The sequence below is a fragment of the Agelaius phoeniceus genome, chromosome 15 (genome assembly GCF_051311805.1).
Source record: "Agelaius phoeniceus isolate bAgePho1 chromosome 15, bAgePho1.hap1, whole genome shotgun sequence".
NCBI classification, from domain to species: Eukaryota; Metazoa; Chordata; class Aves; order Passeriformes; family Icteridae; genus Agelaius; species Agelaius phoeniceus.
The window spans coordinates 7301766-7315058 of record NC_135279.1 but is presented as its reverse complement, the minus strand read 5'-3'; the positions used below and the strand labels follow the sequence as shown (position 1 = coordinate 7315058).

At 44.3% G+C, this 13293-nt stretch overlaps 1 protein-coding gene across 1 annotated transcript in view; it reads right to left on the bottom strand.

The window, feature by feature from the left end:
• The window catches only part of ADAMTS2 (ADAM metallopeptidase with thrombospondin type 1 motif 2), a 174455-nt gene extending 164895 nt beyond the window's left edge, over positions 1-9560 (bottom strand). The window contains exons 1-2 of the mRNA XM_054642736.2: positions 9239-9560; positions 7920-8281 (exon numbers count right to left, since the gene is read on the bottom strand). Of these exons, the coding sequence (XP_054498711.2) occupies positions 7920-8281; positions 9239-9326 (450 nt within the window). The 5' untranslated portion in view covers positions 9327-9560. The remainder of the gene's footprint in view (positions 1-7919; positions 8282-9238) is intronic.
• Positions 9561-13293: the final 3733 nt, after the last annotated feature.

Here is a 13293-nt window from a genome sequence, read left to right as displayed (position 1 = left end):
TCAGAAAGTACCAGGGACATTAGGCAATTCCAACCTCTGAATTCTCCACAGAAAGCTGCAAAAGTGAGGAATTAGTAGTGTCTTTATTTTGAAGAGAAGGGTCACAAATGCAGCAATAAAGAGGCAAAATACTAAATTTTACATAAGCCAATTTAAAAGGAATAAAAAAATATGTAAACTTGATGGTTAACACTGAAAAACTTCAACACACTTGGGATGCCGAGACCGAAAAGTAACAGCAAGTTGTACAAATGGGACTTCCATTTCAGCAAGGGAAAGATTTGGAAACAAACAGATCAGTAGATACAGTCCCACAAGGGGCATGAAGTGGGGGGAAAAGCAAGTGTATAAATTAGTGGTGAGGGGAGGTTCTCTCTATGGCATTAGAGAGGATAAAATGATACTGAAGTTACCATGGTCAGTAAATGAACCTCCCTCACCTGGGGGGCAGCCAGCCCACAGAACCCACAGCAGTGCACAAAGTCTCACAGAGGCACACACAAGACAAAACACACAAGGTGTAAAGAGAAACTCATCTGTACTGTAAAATGACACCTTCAAAACAACATACTTGGGATGATTTTCACTGGCCAGGGGATTTTTGGGACTTCAAGAAAGAGAACTGGTAACTCTGCCTTTTCCTTGAGGGAAACACTTTAAAACTCTTTCTTTAAACAAAAAAAACAGTTACTTAGAAGAAAAAGCAGAAACATTAATGCTGAGGTTCACACTTACAACTCCAAGAACTCCAGATCTGAAGAAAGTACCAGACGTTTTGAGACCTGGGAATAACTGAGAAGATCTATAACAGAAGCTGTGATTTAGATATGAGGAAGCAACGTGCTCTTCTGCACTTGAAGAGGACACTCTTCTTTTCAATGTTACAGTTTAATAGAACAGTGCTGAAAATAGCGTGTGAAATGTGGGCCTTTCATTTGCAGACTATTAAAGCTGGGAACCCGCTGTGTCAAGACTCTGCAAACAAAGATGAATTTAAAACACACTCAGATAAAGGGGCTAAAGGAACCAGATGTGATGTGTTAGAGAACTTACTGAAACTTTGGAAGAAAGAAAGCAATAAAGGGACAAGGTGATCCGAAAAGGAGGGTGTGCACATCAGAGCAAGGTTGTGCAACCCCCTGCAAGACACTCAAGACTTGCTCCCTGGCTCTGTTTTAATCAGACCCAGTATGAGAAATGTCCTAGTGTGCCATTAAGTAATGGCATGACCTGCTTACAAAGCAACAGTCACCATAAATAAAAAGTACTCAGAAGTAGGTCGAATAAAACACTAGTGTGATCTCTGGAGAAAAGGTCCTGCTCCATACAACAGCTGGAATTCTGGTTGATCCAAAAAAAATTTTTTTTAACCTTCTGTAGCAGAAAGTAAACATAGAACTAACCTGAAATGTGGCAATGCCATTTGCAGGAGTCTTGAATTCTCAGGGAACAGCCTCCCCACACCACAAGGAAGCAGCAAGCTGGGAGGTAACTGAGCTAATAGCACTTTTTGAGGGACACACCTCTGGAAGCTAAGAGGGACAGACTTCTCAAAATAGATGTTCTGCTTACCCCAGAAATTAATTATGACCTTATCAAAATTAGTTCCTATATTTGGGTCTTTCAAGATGGGAAGTAGGAGACACTATAGGCCCCTTTCCTTGGATATACAGAGTTTAATATTCTGGTTAGAAAATTAGTTTTTGTGTGGTCAAAGGGCATAGCACAGCTGAGACTCTACTACAATGAGGACAATGCAACACAAGGTCAAATAGGACATAAGTACTTATATTTTATCCAAAGGCCTACAACATACCACAAAGATACCAGTTTTGATTGCCTGAGGATACTCTGTCCAGATGGTGTCCACCTGTATGATGTAGGAAATTACTTGCTCTGCTCTCAGATAAAATGTAGGTGAGATAATCCAGGCACAGAAGATGCAAAGAAAAAAAACACCAGTATTTACTGATGACAGAGTCTCTTTTAAGGACAGCAGAGGATAATTTACTCCAGTCAGAGGCTGAATCATAGTGTTTACACTCTTCATCTTTCACACTGTAACTTTTAAAAGGGAAAGCCTGTGCAATTTACACAGCAGAAGGGACTGTCCAACTCGGCTCGTGCTGGCCAGGGAAATGAACAGCAGAGACCCAGAGAATGGGTTACAAAGCAAAGGCTCTATCCTGTGGAAACATGGACATGCTGGAGTGTCAGGCATCAAAAGAACTCCAATGCTTTGCCAGGCAACACAGGTCTTTTAAATGATGTGTGTAGATGGGGATGTGCAGTCAGGCTCTGATTGTGCTAGAATTCACATCCATGCTTGGCTTAGCCATGGGGAAAGCCCAGCTGAATTCAAAATGCCCTTGCAAAAGGGTTAATGGTGATCCCACTGATCATCTGCAGAGGAAGGACTGCTGTTTCTTTAATGAGAATGGCTTTTACATTTTGTTCTATATTGTGTCACAGAACCTATTTGCACTTCTCTGCCACTGTATTACAGTTCTACTTATGAAAAAAACCCACAGTGAATTTTGCCACTACATTAAAAAATTGAGAAAGAAAAAAAAAAACATGCAGATGGTGACTTTGGTTTGATTTTGGTTTAATTTAATGAGAAAATGCTCCCAAATTAAAAGATCATATGAGCCCAAATATCTCCTTAAAATGGATCCAATGCCATCATATTGTAAATGCTAAGAATTTAGCTTACAGAAAAGGAATTACTGGAATTATTTGTAGCATGCATCTGTTTTAACTGTCAGGCACTAGACCTGACCAGACTTTGAAGATAATATTGTGCTACCTTGAGCTCTGCTTTTTTACTACATCACAAACCAGTGTAATCCAAAAACCAGATCAAAAAGAAACACGACTAAATTATAAATCCATATGAAAGCAGGAGATGGATGTCTAAAAGGAAAAATAACACAGTTACATAAGCATGTCTGCCTTCTCCTGGTATATTCATTGTGAGCAGCTCCTTCACCCTCTTACCAAGGTAAATTACATGCTCCATCTAAGGTGAGTTAGATTCACCTTCAACTCTGTGGACAGTTCCAAGAAAACACCTCTGTCAGGACAGTACACAACAATATAACCTTAAAAGTCACTTACTTCAAAGAGATCAAACTCATGCTCAAAGTGAAGAAGAACTATACTAAACAAGGCTAGACTTCACAAAGTGACTAAATACCTTTAGGAATGCAGGGAAAGTGGCAGGAGGAAGGGGAGAAAGGTGGGCATTTCACATGGGTAGCTGGAATTGCTTTCAGGAAACACCTTTGACTGGATCTGAACATGAGATTCTACATTTCCACTTTAGAAATTGGATTATATGAATACAACCCTGTAAAATAAAAACTGAGGAAAAAAGTTTAGTTCTCTGATTTAAAACAGGAAAGAAAATACTCATAATAAAAATAATACTTAACATCTTGGGACAACTGGCAGATGTGCACTTGTATTGACACCAGCCAGCTCCTGAGGATCCATGACTGGTTAGGAAAGGGAAAGGTATCACCACAAACCCACCCAGGTGAGCCCAGGGCTACAGATACTGCAGCATTGGGCATGAGTCGAAAAAGCACTGCTGGTGTCCCAAGCATTTCTAGAAGAAACAGAGCCTGGGCAAGCAGCCAGCCAGCCAGCAGGCTGCTCAAAAACAGTTTGGGAGGGTTAGCAAGAGCACAGGAAAGACTGAAACGTTGTAGAGCAAACCCTGCCTGGTTCATCACAAGAAGAAACAAGTCCTCTGCACTTGTAAGGTGTCACTCTTGGTACCCCCAGCCATGTAATGCTTACAGCTCATTTAGAAAACAAACAAGCAGAAATGGCTTGAAAAGCTCAGTTTCTATATATATTCTTCTAATAACTTTTCAATTTAGTGACAATACTGTGAAATTTTTCAACAGCTGATCTTTTAGCTTTAAAAAAGGAAGAGGATTATACTAATGGAGCCAAACTAGGACACCATGATGTGTTACTGAGACTGATGTTCCTTCCTTTGCTTCTGTGGATGCAATCAGATCACATTGATTGTTCATCATGGAGTAGTGATCCTCAGTCTTCTCAGTCCTGTCAGTACATCTGACTCTGCACTGCAGCCTAAGTTAATCATGTGTTCATTATCCACTTCAGATATGCTGTTGATATTGTGTTTTTCCTAAGTACACATTCTAGCTCACAAACTACAAATGTCATGAGGAGACTGGGAGGGACTTTTTATGTCTCTGAATTTCCACAACCAGATGGTGCCATCCTGTCAGCCTGAAGAAGACATTTTTGGCACATCTGCCTCAAAAATCTAGATGTGTAAAGAGTTCTTCTACAATGGCAGGTTCATCTGCTGAGGTGAAGAAGGACAGTTCCCATAGTTATGCAATAATCTGGAAGGATTAACATAATCCTAACTTTTTGTTGTTTTATAGCATTTTTTACAGCCTTCAACCATTCTCCTTCACAACCCTTGGAGAGGACAGCCAGCTCCCTCATCCACAAGTAAGAATCTGGCCAAGGACCAAGAACATACTCAAAGCACAATGCCTTCTACCACAGCCTGCAGGCCATGGAGAGCTGACCATGCTTGCTCTACCCACTCAGTGGAGAAATAGTTTGAATGCTGTCAGGCCAACCAAGATGATAACAAGTTGTCCCAAGTGTTTTTATCTTAAGTGGGAAAGCTTTCACAGTATTTTTTTTAATATGGTAAAAATCACATTCATAATTCAGAAAGCTGTTAAAAATCTATTGATTAGCTTTAACTTTGATTTTTCATCCACAATTTTTAATGACCTGCCTCAGCTCTGACAACACACCTAGATTGCATACTTCAGAAGTTCTCTTCATCTGCCTCATATTTGATTTCTGGATCAATAAATTTTCTGTTGAATTCTGATACAGAAAACCGTGAGTACCCAAACTAATGTGTATCTCTTCAGTCAGGGCAGCAGATCTTCTTCATTTATACTACAGTTCAAAAGTCCCTTCACAAATCTACTATTTTCATGTAAATTCCTTCCAACAACCTCTTATTTGGCAGTACCAATTTCACCAGCCAGACTCTTCTAAGACAGTAACTGAAAAATAAGACATAGTTGGTAGTGCAGTGCAAACCAAAAGGGCTGTTCAAAGGAGATAACATCAGAAGTTGGCAGGGTGGCAGATGTATTTGTTGACTTAAACCAGATTCAGTCAACAAAAGTTTGCAATGAAAAAATCAAAGTAGGACACTTCAAGTCCAGTGTTGTTTCAGCCCCTATTGCTGATGCAAAAGACAGAAGACCACAAGAAGATGTCAAACCATCTTCAAAAGCAAGCACTTCAAAAATAAATACTAGGAATGAAATTAATCAAGTTTATAATGTAAAATTCTAACACTTGTCTGTTGACAACTCAGTTGTAAGAGAGATCCACCATCCCCATCTCCAGAATAACCTAGAAAATGTGGTGGAAATACTTGGGCCAACTGAAGAAAACTAGGTGTGAAGTAAAAACCAGACATAGAAAAACAGTTGACAATAGCTTTCTCCATGTCTTTATTCACTTCCAAATGTCAATAAACCCAAGAAAAGCATCCAGCCCAGTGGTCTCTAAGTATGTCTTGCTGGCAACACATTGCTCCAAGGAATCTTCAATACTCCTTGCAAAAAGCAAGAAATAAAGGGAGAGACAATCACAAGCCGTATTAACTTCTGTGGTTACTTGCTTATTATTTCTGCCCACAGAGCAGTGGCTTCTGGAGAAACATTGGTATAATTCCTTTGAGTTTGTGTAATTCTATTGATAATCTGTTTTATACACTCACCCCACAAGAAAGAAAGAAACTGAGATGGAGGGAAAGGGTAGAGATGGAACATGGTACCCAAGGGACTGGAGTTCAATTTGTTGTTCCAAAACAGATTTACTGCACAATCTCAGGGAAATCTTTACAGCCTAAAGGTACTGAGGCAATGCTTCCTGCAGGAAGGCTTCGGTGACCTGGGCAAAAAAAATACATCTCTGCACTGCAACATCTACCATGTAGATACACCCAGGAGGAAGCAGTAATCCATTTCCAAATATATCAGCATAAACACAGTAGTTGTAATTCCATGTGAAAATCATTCAGATTAGAATGTGGCACCTCCCAGCCCAGACCAACTCTCCAGTTTATTCTAATGGAAACAAGAACACTGGAAAAGGCAGGCACGCAGGTTGGGCATACAGGTTGAAAAACTACAATTTCTTTGGTAGTTTTCTGGATTCCAGTCTTTTATGAGTGCATTTATTATTGCATTGAGGCCTGGCTTCACACCTTTGCATTTGAGATGTAATAAATGTGAAAAAAGCAGTAATTTATAAAGCCTTTCCTTTATACCTTCATTTTATAAACCATTCTCATTCTTTGTCATTTTTACATGCAACATGAGGCCTTGGACCTTTAAAGTCTCATCCAAACTTTGGCTTTAATTCCTGTTCTGTTTTATCATAACTCTTTTGTCTAAATATAAGGAGCCCACATTCAGGCAAACACTGGAAGGAAGCAGGAACAAGCCTCCCCCCCCCGCCCTTACAGTCAACACCTGTGCTGAGGAGAACACAAGGTGAGGAGTAGCCATCAACAAGATCTTCCTCCACCTTTCAGCACAGATGAACAAGGAAGAAGAGCTTTTTCTCTGCCCCAGTTTTAAAAGTAAAGAGCAAGTAAATCTTGAGCAAGTAAATTTGCCTTATACAAAATGATCTGTGCTAGACACAAGGAGAGCACAGAACTTTTGCTTCCCCCCCGAGGCAGAACTGCAGGCTCACACTCTGCTCTCTGAATGGCTCTTCTTGCTCAGTCCTGGTGCTTCTCTTACCCTCAGCCAGCTGTCCACATCAAACAACTGCAGCATTAAAACCTGCTTCTCAAAACAGGAATGCACATGGCTAGGAGAAACCACAGGAAAGGAAAGACTAAGGGGAAAAATATTTGATTCCCTTCCATTCTCAGATAGCCAACATACTATCTCCATACATGTCATCTTCTTGGCACAGCAAATGAACAACTTCCTATGACTAAATAAATAGAAATACAACTGACTCCTACTTGTTCTTTATGCAGAGGCAGAATGCATTACAATTAAGCAATCTCAAAATTACAAACTCTAAAGGCTAGAGCAAGGAAATACGGGCTGGATAAACTGGTCATTATAAAGGAAAATAGAGCCCCTTTCTCACTAAACAAATTGCTGTGCAGTAATCACTGTTCAAATGACAGTGTGACAGTTTAGGATGTCAGGGACAAACAGTGATAATCTGAGTGCTGAACATGCACTCCAGAACAGAAAGCTGCAGCCAGGTGTAAAGCACACAGCTTTGACAAATGTATCACAGGGGGCTGTTTTGCTCATAAAACTCAAAGTCTTCTGCAACTTTTCATCAATCACTTGATTAGGCAATGAAACTCACCAAGTGAAATATCCAAGAAAACAGACTCTGAATAAATTTAAATTTTCCAGGACAAAACTATATTTTACCTATCAAATGTGTTTCCAAGGTAGTCCAGCCCATTATTTGGGATTAACTCTTTCTAACATTTACCCTTGCAGGCTGTAAGTGAGAAGTGGAAGAGGATGCTGAGAACTTGCCACCTAACCTTCTGGTTTAGAGCATCAGACCCCTCAAGTAACTTTACCACAAATCAGCATAAATGCTGGTTTCAGCTGCTCTGTTCCAGAGTAGCTACCTCAAAGCATGTGCTCAAACTTCTAGTGCCACTGTCTGTAAAGCAGCGCTTGGTGCAGCACAGCTATTCCCACACAAGGGAACATTAGTTAATTTGCATTCACAGTTACCATATGAGGTGTGAGTTTCTGACAGTCCACACATTTTATATTTAAAGACTGTAGGAAATTAATATAATTATCTTTGATATAATAACAAAAGTAACTTACCAGTCCATCGCAATTGCTGATAGCAACAGAAGCGTTTGGCAGATCAGTGATATCCCCAACATAGAGGCAATTCCCATAGAGAGGTTCAATATGAGTCTCCTCAGAGTCCTCCTGCCACTCAACTGTTGCTCCAGGGGCCACGAGCCTGGAGTTTGGCCGCAACCTGAAGTGAAACTCTCTTCCAAAAACAGTGACATTGTAAAATATCTGCTCACTTGCTGCTTCATGTTGCAAGTCCTCCACAGCTCTCCTGAAGCGTGCTTTTGGCGGTCCAGACACCAAGTGGGATAGGAACCTGCCCTCTGAATCGGTGCTTGTGGGGATGACAAGGCTGTACTCCTCTATATTCCTCAGGATTGAATCTTTACAGGGAGAAAGCAAGAGAGGACAGAGATACTAGAACTAAACATATCCTGATGCCGCGGGATTTTTATTCCATTATTCATTAGCACAGCAGACACTTACATAAGGCAGATGGACACTGCACTCTTTGCAGGCACTTGGCTCACCTGCATGAAGTGTGCAGAGTTCACTCAAACTTGCCATTTCTTCCTCAAAATACCAGACGGCAGAGTGAGCCTCCCCACCCTGCCAGGACCCCGCACTCCTGCCCCTGCAGCGAGGTCCCGCTCCCCTTTGCCCACCCAGCCCGGACCCCGCACCCCTGCACGCCCATTTAGTGACCGGGTCGCCTCGGGGACTTTGGGGGTTTCCCGGGTGGCCAGCGCTGAAGACAGGGCGTTGATTCACTTCGGGACTGCTCGCAGGGGCAGGGGTAGGGGCTGGCTTTGCAGGTGGTAAGCCTGCAAGGCAAAGGCACGTCCCCAAACTACCCCCGGTGCGGCGGGTTTGAGTCGAGCGGTGATGGGGACGCCGCGGGCAGCGATGGGGAGCGGTCTCAGTGGGGAGCTCGGGAGTTTCGGACGGAGGAGATGGCCCGGGCAAGAGGAGGAGGAGGAGGCAGAGGAGCTGCCATGTGTTTCAGCCCGCACGGGGAGCCCCAGGCACCGCTCCCTGCCCGCCGGGGCTCGCCCGCTCCTTGGGGCAGGCAGCGGGCGGCGCGGGGCTGCGGGCAGCGCTGTCACTGCCGGGCGCTCCCGGCTCCCTTCCCCGCCGGCGGCGCGGCTGCCCGGTCCCCGTCCCCGCCTGCCGCTTGCAGGAAACAACTGGAAACCCGGCAAAAGTAGCCGCAGAAGAAGTTCAAGGGGAGCCGAAAGCCGCGGGGCGGCGAGCCGCTACTTGGGACGGGCGGGCTGCGGGCACCGGCCGGCGGCGGCGGGGCAGGCGAGCAGCCCCGAAGGCGTCCCGGCGGAACCTACCTCTGTCCCCGGGGCGCCGCAGGGCGCCGGCGGGCAGGGCGAGCGCGCAGCAGAGCAGGAGGCAGGCGATGCCCGCGGGAGGGTCCATCGCGGCGGTCCCGGCCCGACGCGGGGGCCGGCGCCCGGGCTGCCCGCAGCCGGGGCGGGCCAGGCGGCAGCCCCGCTCCGCGCTGCTCCGCTCCGCTCAGCGCTGCCCCGCGCCCCGCCGCCCGCGCATTCGCCCAGCCGCAGCCGCAGCGGCAGTGGCGGCCGCGCTCCCGGCTCGCAGCGAAGCAGAGACACCAGGAGGCGGCGGGGGTATAGTACTGGAAGCACAGGGCGTGCGGAGTGAAGTCAGGCTGATTGACAGAGGCGCTGCCACACGGCGCAGCCCGGCCGCGGGGAGCGGGGACGGGACCGCCCGCCCCGCCGGGGCAGCCCCCGCGCCGCCCCCGCCGCGCTCCGGGCAGCCCCAGCCGGCAGCGCCCGCCCCGCGCCGCGCCCCGCTCCGGGACGGGCCCGCCGGCGGCGACGGGAGTTGGCAGAACGCGGGGGGAAGCGAAAAGAAACGCCCCGCGCCGGGATCAGGAGCCCCCGGGAGCCGGGGCAGCGTCCCGCGGGCTGCGCCGTCCCGGCTGTGCATCCGTATGGAAAGGACCAGAGACAGACGAGGCTGACAAACTTAAGGCACCTCGGCCTGAGTTGCGTTGCAGTCCTGGTTTCCAGTTGACAGCAGGGACCCAAATGGAAAAAGTGCCAGCAGTAGAGGCAAATCACGGTCAGAGATCTTCATCTGATCCAATAAATTACTCTAAGCAGCCATTTCACAGGAAAAATTGTTAGGGCTATATGCTAATAAGACTGAAATTGCTTCCTGCAATCTTATATTAAATATCTGCAACTGGAGAGATAGACCCTGAAAGTCTTTAGGAATACTATAAATACAATATAGAAGAAGGATTTTTAAATAATTAAAAAATCAAGAGTGGCCTTTATGGTAAAAAACAAGTTATATTTGTTTCCATATGGCCAGGATAAATGCCATACTGCTTATTCCCTTCAAATAATGTGTCTATTTACTCAGCTTTTACATTGCTGGGATCATCTGCTGTTTTCACCACTTCACTCTTTAACCTTGCAGAATCCTATTAGCCCTTCTTGTGCTCCTGCTGGCCCTGCCAGCCCACAGCCCTACCTACCCCAGGCTGATTCTCACTGTATCTGCATGTGTTAGACCTCTCTGGAAAGCTGCAGGCAATGACTTCCTGCAGGAAGCTGGTCTTCTGCCAAGGAATTTTCCTGGGTATCCTTGAATATTCTTGCTCCTTTATGACTAAGGGTCCAGCTATTACCTTCCACCCCTATGTTATGGATACAAATGAAGGGTATAGAAGAAAAATAACAGCAAGGCAGTCCTGCTCCCTGCTCATGAATAGGGCTTATGGACCCCAGCCCCAATCAGTTGTGGCAGTATATGATTTCTGCTTGCTTGGTTTGATGTTCTGATTTGGCTTTCCCATTCTTTGGGTTAAGGATAAAAAGGGAAAGATTATTCTGAATGATGAGGTAGATCAATTTTTACGTTGCATTCAAACATCCCTTTTCTTATCTTTTCAAATGACCCCTATTTGGAATTGCTGTCTGCACCAGGCTTCTCCCAGTTCTTCCTTTTGGTTTGTTTTTATGTTGGCTCTTTTTTTTTTTTTTTTTTTTTTTTTTTTTTGTTTGATTTGGGTTTGGGTCCATATTGAGCAGCTTCTCTTACTTAAAACCTCATATGCTTTCATCAGTACACAGCTGGTAAAGTTCCAACTTCATTTTTATTGGACTTGTATTTTAAGCTGATGATGTGGCTTTTTTCTGTTTCATCCATCCCATCCTGCTCGAATTGAAATAACTTCTGCACATAAACTTGAAAGGGAGAGGGGTTGGCCCTCTACATTTGAAATCAAGGTTCTTATTTGTATATGATACATCCAAAAAAAAAAAGTGACAGAGTAGATTATACAAATACAAAACAACCCAGCCATTAGTTCCACTAATTAAGATGGATTTTTGCTCTTAAAAATACTGGAGGTTAGAAAATATGCTTTAATATGGATAACAGCTGTACTGCAGAGCAATGATGTAAAAAAAAGAATCAGTAGCTGCCTTCATGCAGTTTATTTCTATAGAGAAACCAAGTTCCGTGTGCACATGTTGTTACCTTATCACATGGAGACAAAAGCTCCATGGGCTCCAGGGCTTTGGGGAACTGTTTTACAACCTCCTTTAAAATTAAAAAAAAAAAACCCCAACTGACAACCAGTGTCAAACAACAGAGCCAGATCTGCAGTTGGTAAAAACTGTGCTTCCACTGCACTTGCTGGAATAAATCCTGATCCCCACTGAAGCCAGTGAGAGTTTTGCCATTGACTCCAGCAGAGCCAAGATTTTCTGCAGTAGATTCTCAGTGAGACTTAGACCAACTGAGGATGTGCCACATGGCTTAGCAATGGGCCTGTTATGCTTCCACAGGAAAAATGGATGCATGTTTGACCCTGAGGAGGTGTCCACAGCATGCCAACCACCACAGAGCCCAGAGGAGTGAAATTCAAGAGTCCTTATGTCCCTGCCATTACACCACTGTAGCAGAGAAATTCAGGGAAATACCCTCCTCAAAACTAATTCTCCATTTCCTAAACTGGGCTTCTTCTCACAGACAGGATGTGGTGTGGGTTTCCTTAGTGGGGCATTGCCATGGCTGTGACCATGGCTTCTATACATTTTACAATCAACTAGAATAAAAGTCAGTGTGGAATATATGGACTGCTGCATTAATTATAGTCCACAACCCTCTAAGTTAATTGGTGGGAATGAAGTCACACCATATTTATTTCACTGGAATGAAGGGAGAAGGACTAGATACTGCAACTGTGCTTGGATGTTTCGATCTGAGAGCATGGCTGTGCTCTGCCAGCCATGACTACAGTCACACAGATGTTTGCCTTCACTGGATACAGGCATACAGAAAGGAGAAAATGATGCTCTGTGTGTCCTGAATGAATGCCCACACTGAAGGAAAGGTGTCCTAGCAGCTGAAATACCTGAATTAGTTTCAAACTAGCCAGCAGAGGTATGAACAGCCCTGTAACTTAACTGATACAGGGCTCAGCACAGACTGTGGAGTCTTTATTGGATTTACAGATTTTCTAATCCACACCAAGTTTGTGCTATCTGTTCCTGTTCCAGCTAGGGTGCATCTGCATAAACTGCAGCCAGACCTTCCCTTGGAGATGTTCTCACAACATTTAATTTTGCTTAGGAAAATGAATAGATCCTAAGCTTAATCACCAGTACTACTCTGAAGGTGTTTTAAACACATATAACTGCACATTGCAATGAGAAATATTCTGTATCTGGAATCTCTAAGATCTCTTGCTGTTTTCAAGGGAAAATCACTCTTTTCCTCTTTTTAGTGGGGCTGTGAGGGGAGATGCTGGATTGCAGCACTGTGCCTTCTGCAAAGGGCACACCAACGCCTAGGCAGGTAACTTTGAGTCTGCTTATGGCTCAAAGCAGTCCAAGCTCTCAGGTGAGAGGTTCCCCAAAAGGGGAATTGTCATTCCTCACCTCCTGATGGGGAAGATGGTACCTGTCTGCACAAGGGCTGCATTTTTCCTGTGTTTCTCAAGCAGATGATTGTCTTTGCTCTCACCCTTGACTGCCATGCACACTTTGTGGCTATGCAATGTTATAAAGCTTAATAAAAAGGAAGAAAAATTAAAACAGTGTGCCAGTTCATTTCCTTCACACTTGACATTTCCAGGTTTCATATTGTTTGAACCCTTTTGCCATTATGTGGCATTATGATGTACTACCTAGGAAAAAAAGGATGTATTTAATGCTGATTTTGAAGCAGTGCAAGCTAAAGAGCAGAAATTAAGATTGGGACAGTCCTACCTCCCCCCCCCCCCCTTTACTTCAGCAGGGTAACAAAACAATATATCACACAAAAAATAGACCAACGGAACTATTAATAAATTATCAAATTATTCAGCTCTTGCTAATAATTTCACTTCCACTTCTTTTTTAGG